The 23595-nt window shown below is 54.0% G+C and overlaps 1 protein-coding gene across 1 annotated transcript; it reads left to right on the top strand.

The window, feature by feature from the left end:
• The first annotated feature begins 7558 nt into the window (after positions 1-7558).
• On the top strand, positions 7559-20767 carry AMBP (alpha-1-microglobulin/bikunin precursor). The gene is made up of 10 exons (XM_032865684.1): positions 7559-7908; positions 9093-9235; positions 10744-10820; positions 11643-11759; positions 12231-12332; positions 13039-13085; positions 18281-18362; positions 19362-19529; positions 19855-20028; positions 20713-20767. Exons 1-10 carry the CDS (start codon positions 7792-7794, stop codon positions 20742-20744), a joined length of 1059 nt encoding a protein of 352 aa, XP_032721575.1. The 5' UTR covers positions 7559-7791; the 3' UTR covers positions 20745-20767.
• The last annotated feature ends 2828 nt before the right edge of the window (positions 20768-23595 follow it).

Here is a 23595-nt window from a genome sequence, read left to right as displayed (position 1 = left end):
GAGACTGAAGGAGACCAGTCTCCAACGCCCCATGTCCTACGCCATGTGTCCAAACCCGGGTCAACATCCTTGCTCTGGAGCTGCCCCTGGTCCAGAATCCTGAAACTCTGGAGGAATTCCAGAGGACCCCAATAATGCATCAAGATTCTTCAAGTCGAGTGGTCCTTACTGAGAGCTCGAGGACTCCAGAGGGCTCTTCTGGAGCCCTGAAGGCTACAGGGCTTCCCAAGGATGCTGGAATCTGGGGGCGGTTCTCCGGTCCCATGAAATAGGGTAGTCATTCTCCAGAACTGTCAAGCTTAGAAGGTCTCTGGTATATCAGAATTGGGGGAAGCTCTAGGAAATTCTGGGGCACTGTAGACGTTCTTCAGAATCCCAGATCCTTAAGTGATCTCTCAGAAATTTCATGTGCTGTGAAATTGCACGTAATAATTGGGAGGGATTCTCTGGACTCTCTAGCTGGGGGGTTGGGGGGATGTTTAGCGGAGCTTGGAAGGCCATCCATGAGTTTGTAGAATGCTGGCAAATCTAGAGATGAATCTAGATGTCTAGAGCCCCGGCTGAATTCTCCAGATCCTTGGGGACCTTCCCTCTTGGCCAGGGCAGGAGCGGGAGTTCGTCACTGTAGGACACACACTTAAGGAAGGGCATGCCTGTGGGTCCTTGTTCTTCCTTTGAGGTCTCCTCTGGGTGATCAACCCCAAGATAGACGCCACCGGTGTAGACAGCGTGACGGAGTGTGCAGAACCCACCGCTGAGAACATCTCACTCCGGTCTCTGTCAGCTCCGGCCGCACCCGCCCCCGCCTACTTTCACCTCCCACACGTGTCCTCACTGCTCTCAGGGTTTTTCCCCCTTTGTCTGATGACCCATTTGCCCCAGTTCATACTCAGTTTTGTATCCAACAAATCGATTTCAGCCCCTCTGAGGGACATTTTGTGTTCCCTTACATGTCTCCTACCGTCGTGTCCTTATCGAGCTTCCTGATTCCCCTTCCTTTATTTTAATGGTGGGGCAGTGTCCCCGGGGCGGTCTTGCTCTGAAGCAAGGAGCAGTAGCCACCAGGAGTTGTAAGCAGGTGGTGCTGTGATTAGAGGGCAGGAGCTGCAGGCGCCAGGGCTCGGGGCTCAAAGCCTGCCCTGCAGCAGACCGCCTGTGGGGGCCGCATGAGCCCTGCCCTGGCCAGCCAGAAGGAAGACCTTGGAAAGCCGGCAGGGGCCTGGTCCACAGGATCCTTCATGCAACCCCCACTTATGATCACACAGACTCTCGCTCATCACCCCTTTACCAGGTCCCTCTTGAAGGCCGGGCCTGCGCTCCTGGTGGTCAGGCTGGAGGCCTGGGTGGTCTCCAGGCTTTGGAAAGTTCGGCAGACGCACCCCCTCTCCCAGCCCCTGTCTGTTCGAGCTACAGCTGTGAGAGCCTGGGCAAGATAGTTAAGCTCTCGGAACCTCAGACTCCTTCTCTGTAAAGTGGGGATAAGATCGGTTTATCCTGTGAGAAGCTCGTAAGTGCTCACAGAAGATAGGAGATGAGGATTGAAAGCGACTCCACATAAATTGTTGAGGGCAGAGCCTGCCACCCCGGTCAGTGCTCCATGAATGCGAATCGGTATTACTGTTTTTATTAGTAACACGCTCTCAGCACACACGTGGGATGTTCCTGTCCTTGCAGGAGAGGAATGGGTGTCGCCACCTGCTCCCTGGTCATTGCACAGGCATGACCTTGTTCATCTCCACTCTGCCGGCCCCGTCCTACAAGGGGAGGAAGTGGCCATGCGGCACTGCTGGCCAGTATGAGCGCCAGGGACGAGTCCCCGCTGCTCTGCCAGGGCTCACCGAAAGAGAGTCATTTGTCTGCATTGAGGAAGGGCCAGGGGGACTTTCCAGAAAGTCTGGCTGGCCTCGAGGTTTTGGAAAAGAGCTATTTTAGTCTGTGTGAGGACATTGGGTGATATCAGTTCAGTGAGCCAAGAGTCAGGGCAGGTCCCTGGAGGTCCTGCTGTAATGGACAGATAAGACCAGGCTGCAAAGAGCAGGAAGATGCCTGTGTCCTCTGCCTGGACACAGGCTGGATTTTGGAAGCTTACTCCTTGGGGAAAACCCTTTCTTCAGTGGTGCAAAGGGAGCCAGAGGGTGGGCCGCAAGCTCTGTCCCCTGGGTCTCAAGGACACTTGGCTCCAGAGTGTCGGGCTTCGTGGGCTGCTTCTCCAGGCTGAGCCAGCCTCTCCTGCAAGCAGGAAGCTACACTGACGACATCCAAGGGCACTCCTCACTCCGCTCTCTGCAAGGAGCGAGAATGTGACCTGTCCATCATTTCATTCTTCCATACCCCGTGGCCCCTCTGAACCCCATTTAACAGAGGAAAAAACTCAGATCCAGAAAGGTGAAGTCACTTAGGATCACATAGGAAGAGGGCACAGCAGTGACTGGAACCCAGATCTGTCTGGGGGCAAAGTTCAACCGCATTGTCATCACTCTGCTAAACTAAGTTTGGGGGTCCTCCTGGCCATGGCACACAGACCAATTCAAAACTGGGGACACAAGGAAATGCCACCACCAAGCAAAGTCTCTTTGCCTTTTGGACTGTCATTGAGCTTTCTGGTCATTCACTGATCATGATTTAAGCACTTGGAGTAGCAATTCCAATCTTCCAGCCTCCCTAAGCTGCCTTCTAGTTGGGTGGACCTTCTTGGGGTCTAATATATTCTCCTCCACAGCTCTAAGGAAGTCCCTTGGTGTGTGTTCACTGAGCACCTACTAAGTGCCCGGCATACTGGTAGGCTCCAGAGAGGAAGAAAGTGGCAGGTCTCATGGCATGGCAGGCACAGAGTCTGCTTTTGGCTGGGGAGAGAGAAGCAGGCACGTGTCAACCTGACTCCTGCAGGGAGGAGGCCTGTGGAGGGAGATGACCCACTCCACTGCTCCAGGTGTCTGAAAGAACACAGCCCAAAGTGCCATTTAAGAGGGGACAGGGTCTGGGAGGTCATCAGAGTGAGAGGCAGGTGTCAGGGTGACAGATACGAGTTCGAATCATGATTCATTGCCTAGGTGGCCTTTGGTACCTGTTAGCCTGAGCTCTTAGCCTCAGTTTCCCTATCTGTAAGATAGAGCCACTATTGTAATAAAGCGACGGAGCCTTAACAGGAGAGTTCAGTAAGATGTGCTCGTGGGACACCGGCCTGGGGCCTGGCATGTTGTAGGAACTGAATCCGCCTTTGTCGTCTGGAGCAGTGGCACCCAAGTCTGGCTCACAGAGAGACTCTTCCAGGAAACTGTTTCCAAAAGGGCCCCATCTAAGCATACAGCTCTGTAGCTAGGTGGGGGATAGGCAAGGTAGAGGCTGAATGTTCTACACTCCCCAGGAGATCTGAAGCAGTCCTGGGGCAAGGAGGACTGGGTTCTAGCGCTCATTCTCCCCCTTCTGTGGACCTTTGCTTTAGGCCTCTGGCTCCTGGTCTGGGTGGAACCATCTGAACAAACCTGGGTGGTCTTTCTGGAAGTTCTCTGCTGCCCTCTAGCGGACCTGGGGCACTCTCACCTCCCTGCAGCATAATTCCTGCATTTCGGAGCCCTTACCAGGTACCCCCGAGCTGTGCTAAGTGCCTGTGAGGACACAGGTCCCTCCAGTGTGTGCACTTGGGCAGCTGGGAGGAAGTCCCTCTCTGAGCTCCTATATCAGCCACGTCCAGTGAGCTACTTGACCCTAGATGGGGAAGGTGAGGTCAGGGAAGAAAAGGTCACCCAATAAATCACAAGGGCTGGGACTCAAGGCTGTAGGTGGCCTAGCTCTTTGGGATGGGTGGGGAAGAAGTAAAGCCTAGAAACAGCTGAGCAGGGAGAGGGTCACCTCTCCTGATGCTGGTTATGGAGTCCTGGGTGCTGCCCACCTCCAGTTTCACCATGCGTGGACAGGTCACACTCTTGAGTCCAGGGGGAACTGCGCAGAGTTAGGTGTCTGGGGCAGGGCCTGGGGCTGGATACCTTCTCGTGAGGAAGGAAGGACCCCTACTATCCCCTTCCACCATTAGCACAGAAAGGCCCGAATCCTGACCTCACCCTCTGGTCTGAGTCCCACCCCATTGGCCTGGATGCCCCTGTTGGTCCTTCCTTCTTTCTGGAGAACCTTGAAGGGAGTTGCTTTCCAGCCCTCGCTTCTGCTCCCTCTTTGTGGATCTCTCCCAATTACAAATCTGACCGACCATTCCCTTCTGAAAACCCACCAGCATTCCTCACACACTTGAGATTCACAGCGACCTTTGGGCGGGCATCACAGTCCTACCTGCTGGGCCTCGGCCCCCTCCCCAGCCTCACTCTCACCACTTGCCTCCCCCACCCCCAACCCCCAGCCACTGCCTAGTTTCAACTCCAGGTTTGGATGGTTGGCTGGTTGGCTTTTGCTTTCCAGATGGATCATTTTTTCTCTCCATCTGCCTCCTCTATGGCTCCGCTGGTGCCGTCCCTCTGTCCAGAGCATCCTGTCCTCCCTCCATGGGCCCCCTTGCCCTTTTGTCTGGTGAACTAGGTGGGTCTTCCCCTCCCCTGGCCTCTGCTCCCCCGTCACTACAATGACCATCTGTCTTATTGTCTTCTCCCCACCCTGCCCCAAACAGGGAGTGAGCTCGAGTCCTCCATGCACTCCATCATACCCCCAGCACCAAGCACAGGGTGGGAGCTTGGTGAATGAATGAGTGAGTGAATGAGTAAGTGTGGAAGAAAGCCTGGGCCCTAGAGTCAGGCTGATGTGGCCCCCAGCTCAGCCAGAAGCTGGGTAACCTTGAATGAGTCCTGTTCCCTCCCTCAGCCGCCATGCGTTCCTCTGAAAATGACCCACCGTTCCTGCTGCGCCTCCTGCACTGGTGGGCCCCACCCCTGCACTTGGACTGGTTCCGGAAGTGGCCCCAGAGCCTCCACCCTCCCACCCCGATGGCCAGAAGGGGAAGAGGGGTCAGTATCCCCAGACCGCTAATGACTTTGCATCCTGCGGTCCAGGGCTGATTTTTAAAAAACAGCTCAAAGTCCAGGTGGGCTTTGGAAGGGTTTGCTCTTTCTGTTTGCTCTGGTTAATCATCTCAGGAGAGCAAACATCTCTGGAGGCAGGTGGAGAGATCAACATCCGGGCATCTGCCCTCCCCCCAGGAGAGGCCATGGGGCTGCCTGCACAGTCCTGTCCAAAAGAGGCCACTGCTTGTCTTCACCCCCATGTGCCGCAGCCTTCCCGTGGGGCCAGTGGGGTGGACGACCCTGATGCCATCGTGCAGCCACGAGCAAGCTTCACAGGGGGTCTCTATTCCCACTGATTCGGTGATAGTGTCTCATTCTCCTTGCAGCTCGGTTTCTCCCCAGATGCCCAGAGCTCATCACCAGGTAGGAGAGTGGACACTTTACAAAGCACTCTGACCCACTGCCTCACTTGACCTCTTGGCAGACAGAACAAGGTCTGTTATCTTCAGTATACAAATGAGGAAAGTGGCTTCAGAGCAGGAAAGGCCTCTGCAAAGTTTGTGGAAAAGAAGTCAGGGCTCCTGGATCCCAGCTCTCTGAATGCCTCATAAATCAGACTGCCTTCTTCCTGCCACCGCTAACCAAACCGTAAAAGATCAAGAAATGTTGTGAACTAGAGGGAAGGTCATTGTCCCAGAAATCTAAGCTGAGATGGTTGGTGTGATAAAGCTTGTAACGTGGCTTTGAGCTTCCCAGCAGCCAAAGCAAAGAGGAAATGCTGTCAGTAGCCAAGCTGTTGGTGATGGAGCCAAGGAAACACTCACTTAGGAATAGAGACATTTGTTCCTGCTGCTGGGAGAGAGCAAATGTATTGGGTGGCTCCTACAGAGGGATGTGACACACCATTTGCTGGTGCCACTGGGTGGAAGAGGGGAATTCCTGGATTCTCACATGAATATGAATTTTGCATTTGGAGCCCTCTGAAGGGGGCATGCGCAGCCATAGCAGGAGGCCTTCTGTGAGTCTGGAATGTTCCATGTCAAGAACAGGGAGGAAATAAGGACAGTGGCTCTGATGGCTGGGAAAGAGCTTCACAGGGAGGGTCTGCGGTAGCACTGGCAAGAGTTTGAGCTTTGGAGACAAACAGACCTAACTTTTTTAAAAAATTCTCTTCAAAATTGCTTAATGTACAGTATACAGTTTCCTAAGGCTGCCGTTAACAGAGTATCATAGCTGGGTGGCTTACAAGTGTGTTCTCTCACAGTTCTGGAAGCTGGAAGTCTGACACTGGACTGTCATTGGGCCCACAGTCTCCCCGAAGTTCCTAGAAAAGAATCCTTGCTTGCCTCTTCCTAGCTCCTGGTGAGTACCAGCAGTCCCTGGCTTGCCTTGACTTGTGGCTGGCTCCCACCTCCGTCCCCGTCTTCACGTGGCGGTCTTCCCTGCACGTCACTGGGTCTGTGCGTCTGAGTCTCACTCCCCTTTCTCTTCCTAAGACACCAGGCGTTGGATGGAGGGCCCACTCTCATCCAGTGTGACCTCATCTTAACTAGTGGCCTCTGCAGGTGAAGTCACATTAAGGTCCCAGATGCACACGAATTTTGCGGGAGATAGTATGTTCAACCTGCTGCAAACACATTCACCTCTTACCACATGCCACACACTGCCTTCGGTCTTTGCAAAGCGTGGTGCCCATGACCTCATGATAGCGCTGTGAACCAGCAACCAGTGTCCCCATTGACTGGTGAGGAAGCCCAGGCACTGGGAGGACACGTCACTTGCCCAAGGCCAGCACCGGGTGTGGTCTAGCTCTGGAGTCCGTCTTCTCTACTGCCACCCAGTGCCGCCTGGCCTAGCAGCTCTGCTTCCCAGCAGGGAGCCCCAGCTCCCTCCCAGAGACTCAAGTCCTCTGTCTTTATTTTCTATTTTTTGTAAAGATTTTATTTACTTGAGAGAGAGCGTGTGTGCATGAGCTGGGGGGGAGAGGCAGAGGGAGAGGAGAAGCAGGCTCCCCGTTGAGCAGGGAGCCCCACGTGGGGCTCCATCCCGGGATCATGACCTGAGCCGAAGGCAGATGCTTAATGACTGAGGCAGCAAGGCCCCTCAAGTCCCCTGTCTTGAAAGGGGAGAAATAGCACCTACTTTCTAGGTTCTTGTAGGGGTGGAATTCAAGTCTGTGCCGTGTGTACAGCGTTGGTGTAAAGCTGGCACAGAGCAGGTGCTCAGGGAATGGCAGCTGCTGTGGAAATCATCGTCATTATTCCTGCTGCTATTTGCCACAGCTTCAGGAAGCCAGGGCTCAGACAGGGAACTCTGGGGATGGGATGCCTGAGTTCTCGTCTGGGCTGTGCCTGTAGACCCTCCCCCCTACCAACCGATATGGTCTCTGCTCCGTTGTTTCTTCTCCCTGGGCCTCCGTTTTCACCTGCGAGGAAGGGGCCCGATGGGGCTCACGCTGCTGGCTCCTGGAGCAGGAGGTCCAGGCCGCTGACCCGGTGGGAAAGGCGACAGGCTGCTCCTCTCTTTTCTGCGGGGAGCCAGTCTGGGGCCTGAAGCCCGTGCTGGGCTGCCTCCGGGCTGGGTTGTATTTGGCCAGCGCCTTCTCTGAAACAGCCGCCCTGACCCCTTGGGACCACTGACCCCAGGCAGGACACTGCAAGGGATCGATCAGACCCGGCCTCAGGGCCCTGATTGGTTCAGGCTGAGCAGGGCAAATACCAAGGTCACCTACAAGCAGCTGGCCCCCTCCCCAGCCTCAGTTCACAACTGCCGTGGGCAGAGAGGCCTTGTGTCCTCTGTCCCCAGCCTGAGCCTGCGAGTGACTCCCAAGGCAGGAGAGCCCAGAACCATGTGGAGTCTCAGGGCTGTGTTTCTGCTACTGACTGCGGGCCTGGCCGTGAGTGCCAGTCCCGTGGTGACGCCACCCGACGACATCCAAGTGCAAGAGAACTTCGACATCTCTCGGGTAAGGCTGGCCTCTCTAGCGGCCATGGCTTTATGTGGGGTGGCGGGGGGCAGGTCTCCTGATCTGGAACTTGGGGCTGGGTCCCTCGGGGCCCTTCCCGGGGTTCGCTGAAGTTACGCTATGCACCTGCTGTTCCGTGGGCCCCTTGTCTGACAATCTCACGATCTCACATGTGAACCTGCCCTCCGGGGCTCAGGGGGCTCCTCACCTTCCACTAGAGATTACAGGCCCCCCTCACCCGGGAAGTCTCCTGTAGCCACCTCACAGTGCTTAACTTCTTGTGACTTCCTGCCCCCTGCCCCCCGCCAGCCCTTCAACTCTCGGCTGCTCCCCTCTCCCCATAGCCCGTTACCATCCCGGGTGCTCTGCTCTTGCAGGCCTGGCTGTAGACAGAGATCCCGGGTGGCACAGGGCAGATGTGGGATACTGGGGAGAAGCAGGACGGAGATGGGGCTGGTGAGATTAAGAGGGCTGGGCAGGCGGTGTGTGCAGGAACCCCAGGACCACCTTCCAGTACCCGCTCTATCCCCAATCACTGGGTGACCTTGAACAGGACCTTGCCCACACGGGTCTCAGTCTCCACGTTGGTATAAGGGGCTCTCAGACCCTTCTAGCTGTGGATTTTGTTTATGCTCGGAGACAAGCAGGGGTTGTGGGTGGAGGGGCACTGTGGGGGGGGTCCTGCGGTGGTCTGGGTTGGTGAAGGGTTAGAGGCTCACTGACTTGTTCCCTGGGATGTGAGGGCTTAGTCACCTCTCTGCTGTGTGGCCAGAAAGGGTAGCAGGATTGTCCTGAGATAGTTCAAGGAGAGGAGATCCTTTCTAGCACGGAGCTATGGGCTGCCTGCGAGGTACTGAGCTCCCTGTCCCTGGAAGGGTGAAAGACAGTTGAAGGTGACCTTCAACCTTAGGGCTTTGGGCCTCATGCAAGCGAGCAGCACAGATCTGTACCTAAGCAGAGCAAGGCCCTCCACGGAGCGGGGTGGGACCCCATCTGCTCCTCCCCTCCTAGGTTTGCTGTAAGGAGGTCTGTCCTTCCTTGAAACTGCATGGCCTCCAGTTAGCTCTCTGACATTACAGCTTCTCATTGAGAGGAGGGAGGGAGGGAGGGGAGCAGGTGTCTGGCAAATCGTCTTTGCGGTCTGAGGCAAACCCAGATCCTCAGAGCTTGTGGCTGCCTCCTAGATCTACGGGAAGTGGTTTCACGTGGCCATGGGCTCCACCTGCCCATGGCTGAAGAAGTTCATGGACAGGATGTCTATGAGCACGCTGGTGCTGGGCAGGGGGGTGACAGACGGGGAGATCAGCATGACCAGCACACGTTGGCGGTGAGTGAGGGGATGGGGTGGGAGGGACGAGAGGCCAAGGCCCACCTGTCACCCCTGCCTAGCTTTGGTCACCACCCTGTCCTGGAGAGTTGAGCTGTCTCCTCCCAGCGGAGACCTTGCCTCTGAGCTCCAGGTCCCTCCAGCAAGACACGCCTTTTGTACTGTCCCATCAGCACCTCTGGGCCACGCCCCAATACGTGCCTATTTCAGAACCTGCTGTCAATCCTTGGGTGTCCCTTAGCTCAGGGCCCATCCAGGCCCCAGGACCTGACCTTGAAACCTGGGCGGGAGGCAGGTGCTGAGACTCCTCCCTCTGCTGCCACAAGCCATTCAGTCCACCATCAGGCCTTGTCCTTTCTCTTCCTAAATCCCTTCACGCTGTCTGCCTCTCCATTCTGTACCGTCCCGTCCCGGCCCTGGCCCAAGCCACCTGCCTCTCTTCCTGGCTCTCTACAGCAGCCTGCCTACACTTCTCCCCACCTCTAATCTCAAACCTTTTACCCAGCAAACAAAAGATCTCTTAAAAACTCAAGTCTGCTTAAACCTTTCCATAGCATCCTGTGGCCCTTGGGAATAAAATTCAGATCACCTCCCAGGCCCCTCCCAGCACTCACCAGGTACTCTGTGACCCACCCAAGTAGACCTTTCAGTTCCTGGAACTTTCTACCGTTTCACCCCTGATGTTCCTTCTCCTGGGAAAACTTCTCCCCATCTCCCTGGGCTAATTCCTATAGACCCTTGAAGACTCAGGTTCTATGTCACTTTGTCCAGGAAGCCCTCCTTGACTAACTCCCCCCCCCCCCCCCCAAGGTTCAGGTTACATGCCTTCCTTTATGCTCTTGGAGCACCTCAGTCTTCTCCCTGCATGGCACATGTCACACTGACTGCATCTGTCTCTGGCCTGCCCCTGGGCCCCACTCAGCTGTAAGGTCTGTGAGCAGACAGAGTCCCTCTTGCCCTCCTCTGTATCCTCAGCAGGTAGCACAGGGCCTAGTACATAGATGTAGCTTGATAAATGTTCATAAGGCAATTAGCAGTCATTGTAACAACAGCTGGTATGTTCATAGTGCTTGCTGGAAGCTGTTTAATAGTATCCCATTGGACCCTCACAACCGCCATGTAAGGAAGGCTTCATGAGCCCCATTTCACAGATGAGGGAACTGGGGCCAGAGGGATGTAGGGTAATAAACACATCAGAGCACTCACTCATCACCCTCCCCTCCCCTCCCCTCCCCGTGCTGATGTGCAGATTTGGGGAAGGAAGCGGATGTTTAGTGCTGGCTTTGGCAAGAGGATGGCACGGACGTCCCTTTTTTCTCTGTCCCTCTGTTCCTTTACACGTGAACTGGTCCCCTAGGACTGGTGTGAGGCTTAAGACATTTGAGAGTGTTACTTTCCAAATTACAAAAAGAAAAAAAAAAAAGTGGAAAGGACCCTGGGGGAGAGTGGGTTGTCAGGACCTCGGTCTCTCCCAATGGTTACCTTTCTTCTGGTTTGTCCACCTCCAGGAGAGGCACCTGTGAGGAGATCTCCGGGGCTTATGAGAAAACCAGCACCAACGGAAAGTTCCTCTATCGAAAACCCAGTAAGTTGAGTAGGAGGGTTCCCCGCAGTTCTGCCCTTGGCCGAAAAGACCTCGACGTGTCTTAAGCTCTCTCTGTTTCTGCGTCGGCTCTCTGCGCCCCTAAAGCCTCCCCTCCCATTTTTCTGAGATGTCCTCTCGGCTTCCTTCTCCTTGTCCTCCTTTGCTCTCTCCTCCTCTCTCGTGCACTCATGGGCATCCAGAACGAAAGGGATGTTGCTGCATTCTGAGGATAACATGAAGATTTCGTCAGCCCTGATGGTGGGCCTCCACAGTGAGCTGAGAAGCATTTGCTAAGCATCTCCCATGTACAGTATGCACGGGGCTGAGTGGCAGAGAGACTTGGACGTGAATTTGTTCATTCGTCCAGCAAATGTTTATCGAATATGCTGTATGTGTTGAATAATCGCATTAGTGGTTGAACATATGAATGTTCGGGTAGATGGATGGTTAGAAAAAAAGATGAGTGAATCAAGCAGCGAGTGATTGGTCAGTGAATGTAGATACGGATGGCAGGTGAGTTAGTCATCGGACAGATCAATTGATAGATTAATGGATGGAGGGAGAAAGGAGGGTAGAAAGGAAGGAAAGAAGGAAGAAGGGAAGGAAATAGATGGATTTATGGTTTGATGTATGGAGAGGATGGATGGATGGAATGACAGTGGATGGATGGAATGACAGTGGATGAATTAATATACGGAGGAGACGGATGGATAGACAGAAGGCTGGATGGATAGATGATGTGTGGGGCAACAGGTGAAGGACCTCAGGCCAGAAGAGCCTTCTGACCACTGATCCCTTTGGCTTCTTGCATTGCCCATGCAGAATGGAACATCACCATGGAGTCCTACGTGGTCCACACCAACTATGATGAGTATGCCATCCTTCTGACCAAGAAATTCAGCCACCGCCACGGGCCTACCATCACCGCCAAGCTCTATGGTAATGGCCTGGAGCTAGATAAGCCCGTGGGAGTTGGGGGTGGGAAGGAGGGCCATGATTTAGGGACAGTGGAGTGGGGAGGAGTTGGGAGCTTTGCTTTATCCTTCTGAGAAAACTCCAGCTATGGGGAAGGTAGAAACATTTACTCTTCCTGGAGGAGGCAGAGCTCAGTCTTCCATCAGGTAGAATCCTCTTTCGGTCTTTTAAGATTCTAGGCCTAGAGAATTCCAGAGCTTCCAGGCCCTTAACCAGTGGACAGAGCCATGTGTGGGGATTTGGGGGATATGGGCGGGAGGCTGGGAGGGACACCTCTTCCTCTTGTGGGAGCCAATCTTTCCATAAGTGTTTTGAAGAGATCGCATTGGGCTGATGGTTTTTAACTTCTAAATGAAAATCCCTGCGTACCAAAATCTCAGGCCTTGCCAGTCCAGGCACCCGTGGTTCTAGGTGTCTTTTCTGCTTCCACTACAGGGCGACAGCCGTATCTTCGAGAAAGCCTGCTGGAGGAGTTCCGGGAGGTCGCCTTGGGTGTGGGCATCCCCGAGGATTCCATCTTCACAATGGCTGACAAAGGTAAATGCAGCCCCAACCCCCATCGCAGTTCTGCCCCCTCCTCATTCTTCACAGCCCTCCGAGAACATCTTCCCAGCCCCTGGGTACTTCCTGCAACCCTCTGAGGTAAGTAGGGTTATAGTTCCCCCTGCACCCATCTTACAGAGGAGGCAGCCGGAGCCCCCGTATTTGCTCCAGGTCACACAGCATATACCCGGGAGAGCAGAGACCGGATCCAGTTCAGAGTCCCCCCTAGTGCCACCTGTTTCAGTAAGGTTATATCCAGAACCCACAGGCACGTCTTAGGAGGCAGTTCAGTGCTGGACAGGATTTCACGTGCAGCTGGAGGACTTCTGGCTACTCCGCCTTCCAGAGCCTTGTTTTCCTTATCTGTAAAATGGGGGCTAATAATGCCTCCCTTAGACGTCACCGTGAGGAGTCACCGAAATAGCATTTAAATACGGCAATGCTGTGCCTGGTGTCTGCCAAGGGCTCGGTGGAGGTGAGCCGTTGCCGCTGGTGTCTTGGCGCCTGCGGCAGTGACGGCGCGGCGACCAGCCTGTTGCTTTGCCAGTAATGACCTTCAGCACGCCGCATGTGTGGAACCATTCTTGAAGTGGGCAGATGCCCGAGACCGGTCCCTGATAGTGCCCGCCTGGCACACACAGTTAGCATGATGCAAGAAACAGAGCGCTCTTACTCACCTCTTTCTCCCATCCTGACCTAGGTGAGTGTGTCCCCGGGGAGCAGGAACCGGAGCCCACTCCGCACACGGTGAGCACCTCTTTTTCCCGCTTTGTCCCCACCGCACCTGATTCTGCTGCCCTCACTCAGGTCCTGCAGTGGTGGGTGGGTGGGTGGGGCCACTGAGAGAGGTGGAGAGAAGGCAGGGCTAGGCACAGGGCTTTGAAGTCAGACCCCCCAGGGCTCAACCCCAGATCTACCATCTGGACCAGTTGCAGTCCCATCCAGACTTGACTTTCCTCTTCTGTGAAATGGGGTAGTTACCCTTACCTTCCATGTGCTAGAATTCAGGGATGTGTTGGAAAAGTTCTTCGCGCCGTACCGCCCACAACCAGCAGAATACTCAGTGATGGAAGGACGATGCTCAGTACTCAAAGGATAAAGTCAGTTGATCTCTTAAAAAAAAAACTATAAACCTGAGAGCAAGCAGATTCTCAACCAGCTCACCTCCCTATTCTGCCTTTTGATTTTTTGGGGCTTCCTTACTCTTCTGGTTTATTTTCCTGCCTTTACCATATTGATTAAGCTTTTTTCATTTTTTTCTGTGATTATTTGGAAATTATATATCCTAATTTATCCTACTGTTGTGTGTGTATATATAGGTATGTGGGTGTGTATATTTCTATATGTACATGTATATTTGTATATATACATTTTCAAGGCTGTTTCTAAGCAAATACACAACCTAAAAATATCAGAAACATAGGTTTGGAAATTTAAAAAAAAATACCAGAAAGTAAAAAAAAAAAAAAAAAAGTGTCCCTATTCCTATATAGAATTAATACTGTTAATCTATTACTTGTTTGTACCTGTATTTTTAAAGAAAAATTACCACAGATTTTATAAAAGTAACATATGCTCATTGTTAAGAACTAAAATTAGAAAGTAAAAAATAGTTTAAAAACTACATAAAGAGTTAAAAAAAAAATGCCACCACCCAAAAACTACCAGCATTCACATTATCCCAGGAATCGTGACACACCCACATGTGGAGAGGAGGACAGATGTAAGGAATGTTAGATGGAGAGTTGCACAGATTAGGGAGTAGTGATATTAAATGGTATTACATCAGAGATGCTATTTTTAGGTCTTTAAAGCACTAAGTGTAGTTTCATTTGAATTTTAAAAAAATGAGTGGGCTTCTCGAACTTCCAAATAAGCGTCTGCCACCATCTTTCCCAGGCATGGAATAAGAGTTCTCTAGTTTCCACACTCTCTCCTAGTGAATGTAACCACACAGCTTCTCCATTCCTGAGTCAGTGATTTCTGTTAATCTCTTCATTAGTGCCCCTTGTTCACCAAGTGGTGTTTTCATGAAAGGTTTTGGGCGTTTTAATCCCTGAATTCGTCCCTGTTTGAGAAAGCCTGCCCCTTTCCTTCACACTGAGTGGCATTTTACTTGGGCGTCAGAGTCTTGGGTCATGTTGCCTTTCCCTCAGAACATTGTTTGCACTGCTCTGTTGCTCTTGAGCACTAATTATGGCTCTGGGATAGCCTGAGGCCAGTCTGGTATTTCTTCTCCTTGTAAGCAATTTGTTTCTTGTGCCCAGATGCCTGGACAGACTTTATCCTTGAAGATAGCTACATCTTTTTCTTTTCTTTCGCTCTCTGCTTCTTCTCTCTCCTTCCTTTCCTTTCCTTCCTTCCTTTTTTTAAAAGGTAGGCTCTAAGCCCAATGTGGGGCTTGAACTCACGACCCTGAGATCAAGAGTAGCATGCTGTACTGACTGAGCCAGCCAGGCGCCCTGCACTCGGCATCCTAACTAGGATAGGTCTTGGTGCTGAGCCTTCCATATCGGAGGTTTCTGGGATACACTGTGCTCTCTCCATCCACAGCTTTCAGTCTTTCCGTTTTCGGGGACTCTCTTGTACTAGATGGAATTCATCTTCCAGTCCCGTTTTGGGTTTTGCTACCTCGGGAACCCTTGCTCTTTCGTCCTGGAGCATCTTTTTGTCTTTCACACGTGGCAGGCATTCTCACGTTGCTTTCGCTGGCATTCACTGGGATTCTCACTTGTCTCTCTTGTATAACAGTCATTCCATGTCACAGGGTCTATTCTGTTCCTGTGGCGGTTTCTGACTTAGTATCTCTGAACGTATGTTGTCTTGGTTCTCAACTTGTTTATCTAGGCCCTCCCTGGGTCCTCTCTCTTCATCTTATTCTGTTGTTTACCATTTTGTCTTTGAGTCTTGTTTTTAAGTACCTGTTTTCGTGAAGTAATTCTGCTGCTTGAGGCCACTGAGGAATGTCCTTTGGCTTGCTGAGTTATATTCTCTCCCACGTTGGTGTCGTAGGTGGGGTTTCCTAGATCCACACCTGTGGAAGGGAAGAGACAAAGGAAGGATTGAGCAGAAGCAGCAGAGCTGTGATGTGGTCCCGATGCCTCAGCCAGCCCTGGGAGCATTCTAGAACTGGGAGGGCCCTTTGGAGTTGTCCCATGAGGGCCCCAAGGGGTGGGGCCTTAACACCCTTACGTTGCTCACTCTGGCGAGGAAGCCGACCTCGAGTGAGAGGGGTCCTGTTGGCTGAGGCAGTTTCCAACAGGGCTTTCGGGTCAGGCTGGAAATGTGACTCCATTCCTGAGGGGACATCTAGGCAGTTCATGACCGGAGCCCACCACAGCCAGGCCTCTGTTTCTGGTTCAGGCTAGTTACTCCCTCATTTCATACATGGGTCTGGATAGTCCCTGTACCATTTCTTCACCTTTTCTTCTTGCTCCTGCCTCGTCAGTTTTCGCCTGTCTGTTCTAATTCAGTCCTTGACCCTTTCTTTCCCCACTAAAACTGAGCCGAGTGCCCAAATGTAGTCTAAAGTCTAGGTGTTTTATGTTCCATCTACTTTAATGAAATCCAGGGAAAGGGTCAGAAGGGAGTAGGGGCGGAAGAGCTTTCCTCAGGTGTTGCTTGCTTTCTCTTTTGAAGAACTTTTTAATGTCCTGTGTGGGGTTCGTTCCTCCTGGTCAGGGCAGTGACATCCATTTGTCAACATCCCCGGTGCCTCAGATCGTGTAGCCCCAGAACGTTCACCTAGAACAAGTCGGCCGCTGGTCTGTTTTCCCCTTTCCTTCCCAGAAGCCATCTTCACTATTCCTCTGTCAGAAGAGGAAAAAAGATAGGATCCCTCAGTTTCCTTCTCTCAGGATTTGGGAGTCTTAGGGAGAAGTATCAGAAATTTGATGACTTGGGAATTAGAGGGCAGAGTTAGGAACTGACCCTCCTCTTCAGCTCCAAAATACTTGATTTCTTTCCTTCATCAACAGTTTTAGTTTTTGCTTTAAACTATGCCCCTTTCCACGACTGAGTGAGCTGATGAACATTTGGAGATCGGTATTCTGAATTCACTTTTTGCTGTTAGGTATTGGAGAAGGCAACTGGAAATGAAATTTCAATTTGACATCTTAATCCAGATCCCGACGGATCTGTATTTCTTTATCAGCATCAAGAATGAAACCGTAACTAGTGACTCCCCTTGCAGAAAAGAGAAATGGAACACACTTCCACTTCTTCCTTCCAGGCTTCCCACATCCCTGCCTTTGTGGATGTAATCCCAGATTGACGTTTATATTTTCCACCCTTTGAGAATTAAGTTGTATGAGCTTTGTAACAAACATTTAACCTCAACTCCCTATTTGATTGGCTTTGGTTTCTGTCATCTTCTCTTTGCTATCACATCACCTGTTTTCCTGCACTTAGATTCCCTTCTCAATCAGTGGGGATATATATCTATTTTTAAGATTCTGAGTAATTTCTACATCCTACGTGGGGCTGAAATTCACAACCCCCATGTTCTACCAACTAAGCCCCCAGCCAGATGCCCTGGAATATTTCTGGAAGTAGTTTTTTTTTTTCTGGATAAACACACAGGTGGAAAACTCCCAGATCCTTGCATGGGTGAAATGCCTGCCTGTGTTTAGATCACATGGTCAACAGCTTGGATGAGTGTAGAATCCCAGGGTTACCTCTGCCCTCTTACAACCCTCAGAGGCTGCTCTGCGGCCTGTCCCTTAATGCTGCTTACTCCAAGGGCCACTGGGCTCTTTACCCTTGTCTCTAGGGAATGTCTAGGTGGGGGCTCTTCACTCATTCTGCCTCATTCCTTCTGATCCCTACTTAAAATTAGCCAACTCAAGTCATTATTCAACACAGCAAAGTCTTCTTCTGTTATTTCTATACTGACTGCCTCTCCTTCCAGAATTCCTACTATGAATTTATTTCTTATAATCACTAACCTGCGGTGTATTATCTCTCCTGTGTGGTTAAATTCATCAGAATCCTTTCCAGGTCCAGTAACGTTCTCCTCCTTTCATTCTGTTCATTTCCGTCACAGGCGGCCCTGTGATACTGATGCACTGTCAGCTTGAATGTCACCGATGGTTTCGGTTTCCACCTGGTTCCTGCCGACGCCCTGTGTGCGGCGGAGCTAGCTCTCCAGCAGCGGCGTTGTGCACAGTGTGCCATGATTTTTCCCTTTCCCTTCGTGCTCCCCAAGGCAGGCCCGTGTGCAACCAGCTTGACAGCAGGGATCCCTGAGCACAGCCTTTAGCGGTACCTTACAAGGCGAAGGGCCGTGGTGAAGGTTAGCACACGTGTACTTGTTCAGAGTCCGGATGGAGAGGGAGGAAGGCTGCGTGCTGCTGGCTCTCGCGGCCCGGGACCCTGCCACAGTGCGCTGTGCGCTCCGGGAGGCTCTCGCCAGCGTTCAGCATCCTGCCCCGCTCTTCAGCCCCTGGTGCCAGAGCTAGAGGTGTTAGGGGCAGCCTCAAGGTCGCTTCTCCATCCTCTCTCTGTGGATTTTCCTTTGCAAGGAGCGGAGGATGATGGTCTGGTCAGCCCTTCCTGCAAATCCTTCCCACCTGTTCACTGCCGCGTAGCAATGCCCTCAGGTTTCTGGCACAGCAATGCTGCCTTTCCCTGGCAATTCAGATAGACGCCGCCCTCCCCCCCATTATTTTATTCCTTTGGACATTTCGGCCAGAATTTGGACACAGGGGTATTGTCACACTTCACGGTTCTGAGTTTCCTTTCAGACTAGAAACCTCTCCTGTGACGCCCATTCTGGGATGGAGGTTGATGCTTCGGGGAAGACAGTCCATTAACCAGTGTAGTTATCGTGCTCTGTCTACACCCTGATTCCCCAAGCACGTGGTGTGTTTATACACTCCAGGGGTACAGGTGAGCAGTGGAGGCAAGGTGCCCGCAACAGCTTGTCTCCCTCTCCTCCGCAGAGAGCCCGGCGGGCTGTGCTGCCCCAGGAGGAAGAAGGGTCGGGGACCGGGCAACTGGTAACTGACTTCCACAAGAAGGAAGGTAACGGCCACTCACCTCTCCACCGGCTTCTGTCACACTCCGGGGAGGAAGGGCCCATGGGGGGCTCACCCGGGCTGCCCTCACCACCACAGTCTCTTTCTTACTTGTCTGCTGGGCAAGGACTGGAACTAGAAAAGCCGAGTCAGGCCCCCTCAAAACTTGTAGGTCCAGGAGGAGCAAGTTCCGGCCCTGTCTGCAGCACTGTGTGGCCTCCCAGCCTCGGTTTCCCCCTCTGTGGCTGGCACAAGAGCTGGCCACGCTCTCCATCAAGGCTTTTGTGGGAGCATGTTGGAGAAGGACGGGAGCACGCTGTGTGTAGCTGTGTTTGCAACGGACTCCCCACCTTGCCCCCCCAAACACTGAGCCCTGCTCCACCCTGTGGGGGTACTGGGGTCACGGAGACAAACCCCCATCTTTTTGGAACTTGTGGTCCAGTAGAGGAGACAGGCAGGGGGAAATTGATGGACTCAAAAGGGAAGGTTAGCTAAAGGGTTGGGGGAGCCCAGGATGGAGGGGTAAGGGGATCAAGGAGTACTTCCTGGATGAAAGGAAGTCCTGCTTTGTCCAGGCGTCCAGGTAGGGCTCTCTGCAGGACGGCATTTCAGGGGCAGGAGCGAGGGGAGCAAAGGCACGGGGGCAGGACTTCAGAGAAAAGGTCCCGCTGGCTGGCCGGGGAGCTGGTGGATGAATGCCTCGTCGGCTGCTGTTACCAGTGTCTCGGGACGGACTAGACCAACATGGGGTAGCTGGGGTGGGGCCTGGGGGCCGCTGCAGTACAGAGCGGAGCAGGCACGGACTCTGGAGTCCAGCAGACACATCGTTTTGAACCTCAGGGCTGTGTGACCCCAGGCAAGTCACTTTACCTATCACAGTTCATCTCCTTGTCTTCCTCACAGCGCAGAGGGGAGAACTAGGTGACAGGGTGCCCGGTAAGCATCCGGCCTGGTGACAGGCACACGGAAAGTCCTCAGTGCGTGCTGCCATTTTGCCCCTCCCCAGACTCCTGCCAGCTGGGCCGCGCGGAAGGCCCTTGCCTGGGGATGGTCACGAGGTTTTTCTATAACGGCTCCTCCATGGCCTGTGAGACCTTCCAGTATGGTGGCTGCCTGGGCAACAGGAACAACTTCGCCTCCGAGAAGGAGTGTCTGCAGACCTGCCGGACCGTGGGTGAGCGTGGGCCCCTCCTGCAGCGCACGCCGCAGTCCCCAGCCCGTGCTCCCAGCAGGCTACCTGCAGGGTGGACGGGGAGCGGGGCGGGGATGTGTCCGGGGTGGGATTCCAGGACGGGTTTCCTGAGGTCACAGGAGCCACGCCCTGGGACTGCGGGATGCGGGCCAGCCACTGGCTGGTGTGGGCTCCAGGTTCCCCGGGGCTGGAGGGGCCCGGTGCTCTCTAGGAGCAGGTGCCCTGGTTCGGGCCCTTCACTGGGGGTCTTGAGGGTCAGCTGAGTGTCAGCGTTGCTCACAATCTGCACCTGCCCCCCGCCTCGCAGCGGCCTGCAGTCTCCCCATCGTCCCCGGCCCCTGCCGAGGCTACCACAAGCTCTGGGCATTTGACGCTGCCCAGGGGAAGTGCGTCCCCTTCATCTACGGGGGCTGCCAAGGCAACGGCAACAAGTTCTACTCGGAGAAGGAGTGCAAGGAGTACTGCGGGGTCCCCGGCAATGGTAGGTGGCCCGGCGGGGGGGGCCCCTGGGGTGCAGGCGGGGGAGCCTTGGGAGGAGGTGGGGATCTGGAGAGGCAGTTCTGGGCCCTAGCAGGTGACCAGCCCACCCCCCTCCTCGGGTCTTTCGCCCATCTGCAAAATGGGGCTAAGCCCCAGGCCTTCCCCCAGCTGGGATGCTGCACTGGGGAGGCACTGGCCAGACCCGGGCACTTGGCTGAGCCGGGTCCCAAATCTGGTGGAGCCCCCTGCGGGCTGGCCACGTTGGGCGAGTGCCAGCTTGAGCCTTGGCTTTTACTTTTGTAAAGTGGGACAGAGAACCCACTTGGCCGACCTCACAGCACCTCGTGCACTTTGGACTCGGCTGATGGCAGCTGTGACCAACGCTGAGGGTGAGGCAGTGATGCCAACGGTTGTGGCATTGCGGGGAAAAGCAACCCTCTGACCCCCGTGCCTTAAACGGCACTTAGAGTCGACGAAAAGAGGCTAAAACCCAGACTGTTCTGAGGAATGTGCTTTGGAGATACCAAGTCGTTCCGGAAGCGGAGGTTTCTGACCCTGAGCTCAGGTCCAAAGCAGCCCAAGCTGCCTTCCCTGGTTCACGAGGCATCCCCATCCCCTGACCGTCCCCATCCCTGGACCCCAGGGGCTCCCCACACCTACTCCCTGAGCTTCTCTGTGTCCTCAGGGGACAAGGAGCTGCTGCATTTATTCAACTGACGGGGCCGCCGGATGGCCAGGAGGCTGCGGCCTGCTGCGTGTCCCAGGGGCCGGGTTCAAAATAAAAACCAGCCTGTGGAGTCCTTAAGTTCCATGTTGTGGCTGTTCATTGTCCTCATGTGTGTACCGAGGTAGCAGGGAGGGGGGAGACCAAGCTGGGGATGGGGGGGGCCGGAGTAACCCCAGCTTCCCCCAGAAATGAAAAAATTTGTGCTGGAAATAGAACAGTCCTTGGTGTGTGAAATTGGCTACGCAAATTATGAGACCTTAATCATAGTTTACTCCACAGTAGTACAAAATGGGACTGTTTGTTTTATTAAAGCCAGAAAAGAGGAGGGGAGAAAAACCTCTGGGTACTTATTTCTGGGAGAGGCCTGACCAGGTCATCAGCTACCCAGGGTCGAAGAGAGGACTGTGCCCTCATGTGCCCAGGCCCCGGGCCAGTCACAGCCACTGACCCACCCTGCCTGCAGCAGTCTGTGTCCTGGGGCCACCAATACTTACTCCAGCGTCCTACCTTGGTCACAGCCCTGTCCCAGCACCAGCCGCCAGGGGATGAAAAGCCTCAGGCGGTTTCCCGACAAGGCTCTCGAGATCCCATCTCCTGGGAGCATCACTCTGGCCCTTTGCCCCGTCAGGAGAATATCACTGACCTTCACATGGCGTCTGGGACTGGCAAGGCACTGGAGCAGGGCCAGAAGCCCTCAGCCTGGCCTGGCTTGTCCTCCCTTGAGAAAGAAAATAGGCAGGCTGTCCACGGTGGTTTGGTCACCAACTTAGCCTCAGAACGTGACTCCAGGAGTTTCCAACGGGGACACACAGGATTTACAAGCAACTGATTTACAAATCCCTCTTGCTGGGTCCATCCACCCAGAGCCCGGAGAGGTGCTGCTGCAGGATAACCCTCCGGTTTTGTGTCCTCTGAAGTGGCGAGGCAAGCCGGCACACCTCTTCTCTGCAGGGTGACCCGTGTGCTGAGGGCTGGCACCTAATTCAATCAAGGGCCCCTCTCAGGCCATTAGCCCATTTGCTTATGAGACTCATAAGAAAGGAGGGAAGGACGGAGGGAGGGAGGGATGAATCCAGAGGCAAGGATTTGGGCACTAGAAAGCTTTGCAGCCCCCTTGGCCAGAACAGAGAGAGAGCCCCTGTTTCTCCCTAAAGTCCTAAGCTTGGAGTTTCCTGGTTCCTCCCAAGAGGACTGTCGGGAGGGGACAGTGTGCGGTCATGGCCAGGACTCTCAGGGTAGGAGTGGGTGGGTCAGGGGCAGGGACACAGGTGACTGTTCAGGGAGACCAGACAAACTCTGCCTGAACGAAGGTCACCATGACCTACGTCCATACCTTGCTTCCCCCCCCCACCCCCCGCCCCCATTCATGGCCTCCCCCCCCGCCCCCATTCATGCCACACGTATCAGGGCTGGCCACCTACGGTGCTCTGAAGGGGAATATTCTGAAAGGCCCTGACAGACAAACACCTCCAGCACAGACAGCAAGCCTCAGGCGGGAAGCAGCTGCAGCTGGAGACGGGATGCTGGCTCCTAAGATTTTTCACAGTTCCGAACTCACCATTTAAAAATGGGTCTTCCATTAAAAAAACCTAATGATTCTCCTGAAATACATGCCAGCAGCCGTGGGACAGCACCCCGCAGGCCATGGGGCAGGGGCTGAGGGGAGAAGGTCCCTCTGGCTGGGGGCTCCCCTGAGGTTCCCCAGCTGGCCTGTTGCCTTGTCAGGTCCCAGAGACGGACAGGCGAGGTCGAAGCATGTCTGTGCCCTGGAGTCCGGAGCCTGGGCCACTCACCCCTGCGGGCCCCAGAATCCTGTCGAGGCTGCCCAGAATGAAGACTCAGCGTGGTTCTCAAAGATCCTTACCTGAAATCCTCTCTTCAAGATACTGGTCACATCTGCTACAAAATCAGTACGGCTGCTTTAGTAACAACACGTACCCCTCTTTTTAAAAACCCAGAGGCTGGCCCTTCGGCTGCATGAAGGCTCTGGGCCATGCCCTTGGCCTTCTGGGACTGCGATGTCGGGGCTTGGGGGAGGACTCTTTGAGCTACAGGAGGCTCCTGACTTGTTTCAAATGACGTGGAAACTCCTCGATGAAACGTCAGTCAACCGCTCCTGTCAAGGATGCTCCACATGCGATCTGGTGTGGTTTGTCCAGCCAATCCATGCAACATCCTCTTCGGGGACCGCACCCCACCATCTGGTTGAGGCAGAGAGAAAGCACAACAGACTGTTTCGACAGCAGCACCCCCACGCGCTTCCGGCCCACTCAGACCGCTGCTCACCTTCTGGGGGGCCTCACCTCTCCTTTGACCTGCCCTCAGCTTGACTCGAAGCACTGATGTGCGTGCTGGGGGGTGCAAGGCTCCAGGTAAGACTGAGCTGAAGTCCACCCAGGCTGGTACCCTAGAGCTCACTGTGGAAGGCACAGATTTTTAACATGTTTAGAGCCACAGATGTCATCAGGAATCTGGCAAAGCCACACCCTTCCCTAGAGGGAAGACGATACAACACACAGTCACACAGGTCACCCAAGGTTGCTGAGTACAGGGCCACCAGAGGCAAGAGGCACAGCAGTGGCCACAAGGCAAATGTGGCTGTGTCCCTGAGACACCGGACATGTAGGATGCAGATTAAGTTCATCCTCCTTCCACGGGACAAGGGTCCCTAAGCAAGGCCCACAGGGGCCCTAGCACTGACCTCACATGGGCTGAGCCGACTCTGGGGCTGACGTGTCCGCTCAGCTGAGGAGACGATATCCCTGACCTCACTGTGCCCTTCAGCATGGCCTCCATCCGATTCTGTCGCGCCCAGCGGTCCTGCCTCTGGCCCGTCTCTGT

Source organism: Lontra canadensis, unplaced genomic scaffold, assembly GCF_010015895.1.
Source record: "Lontra canadensis isolate GAN:19392208 unplaced genomic scaffold, GSC_riverotter_1.0 scaffold30, whole genome shotgun sequence".
Lineage (NCBI taxonomy): Eukaryota > Metazoa > Chordata > Mammalia > Carnivora > Mustelidae > Lontra > Lontra canadensis.
This window is presented reverse-complemented; position numbering and strand designations above follow the sequence as displayed.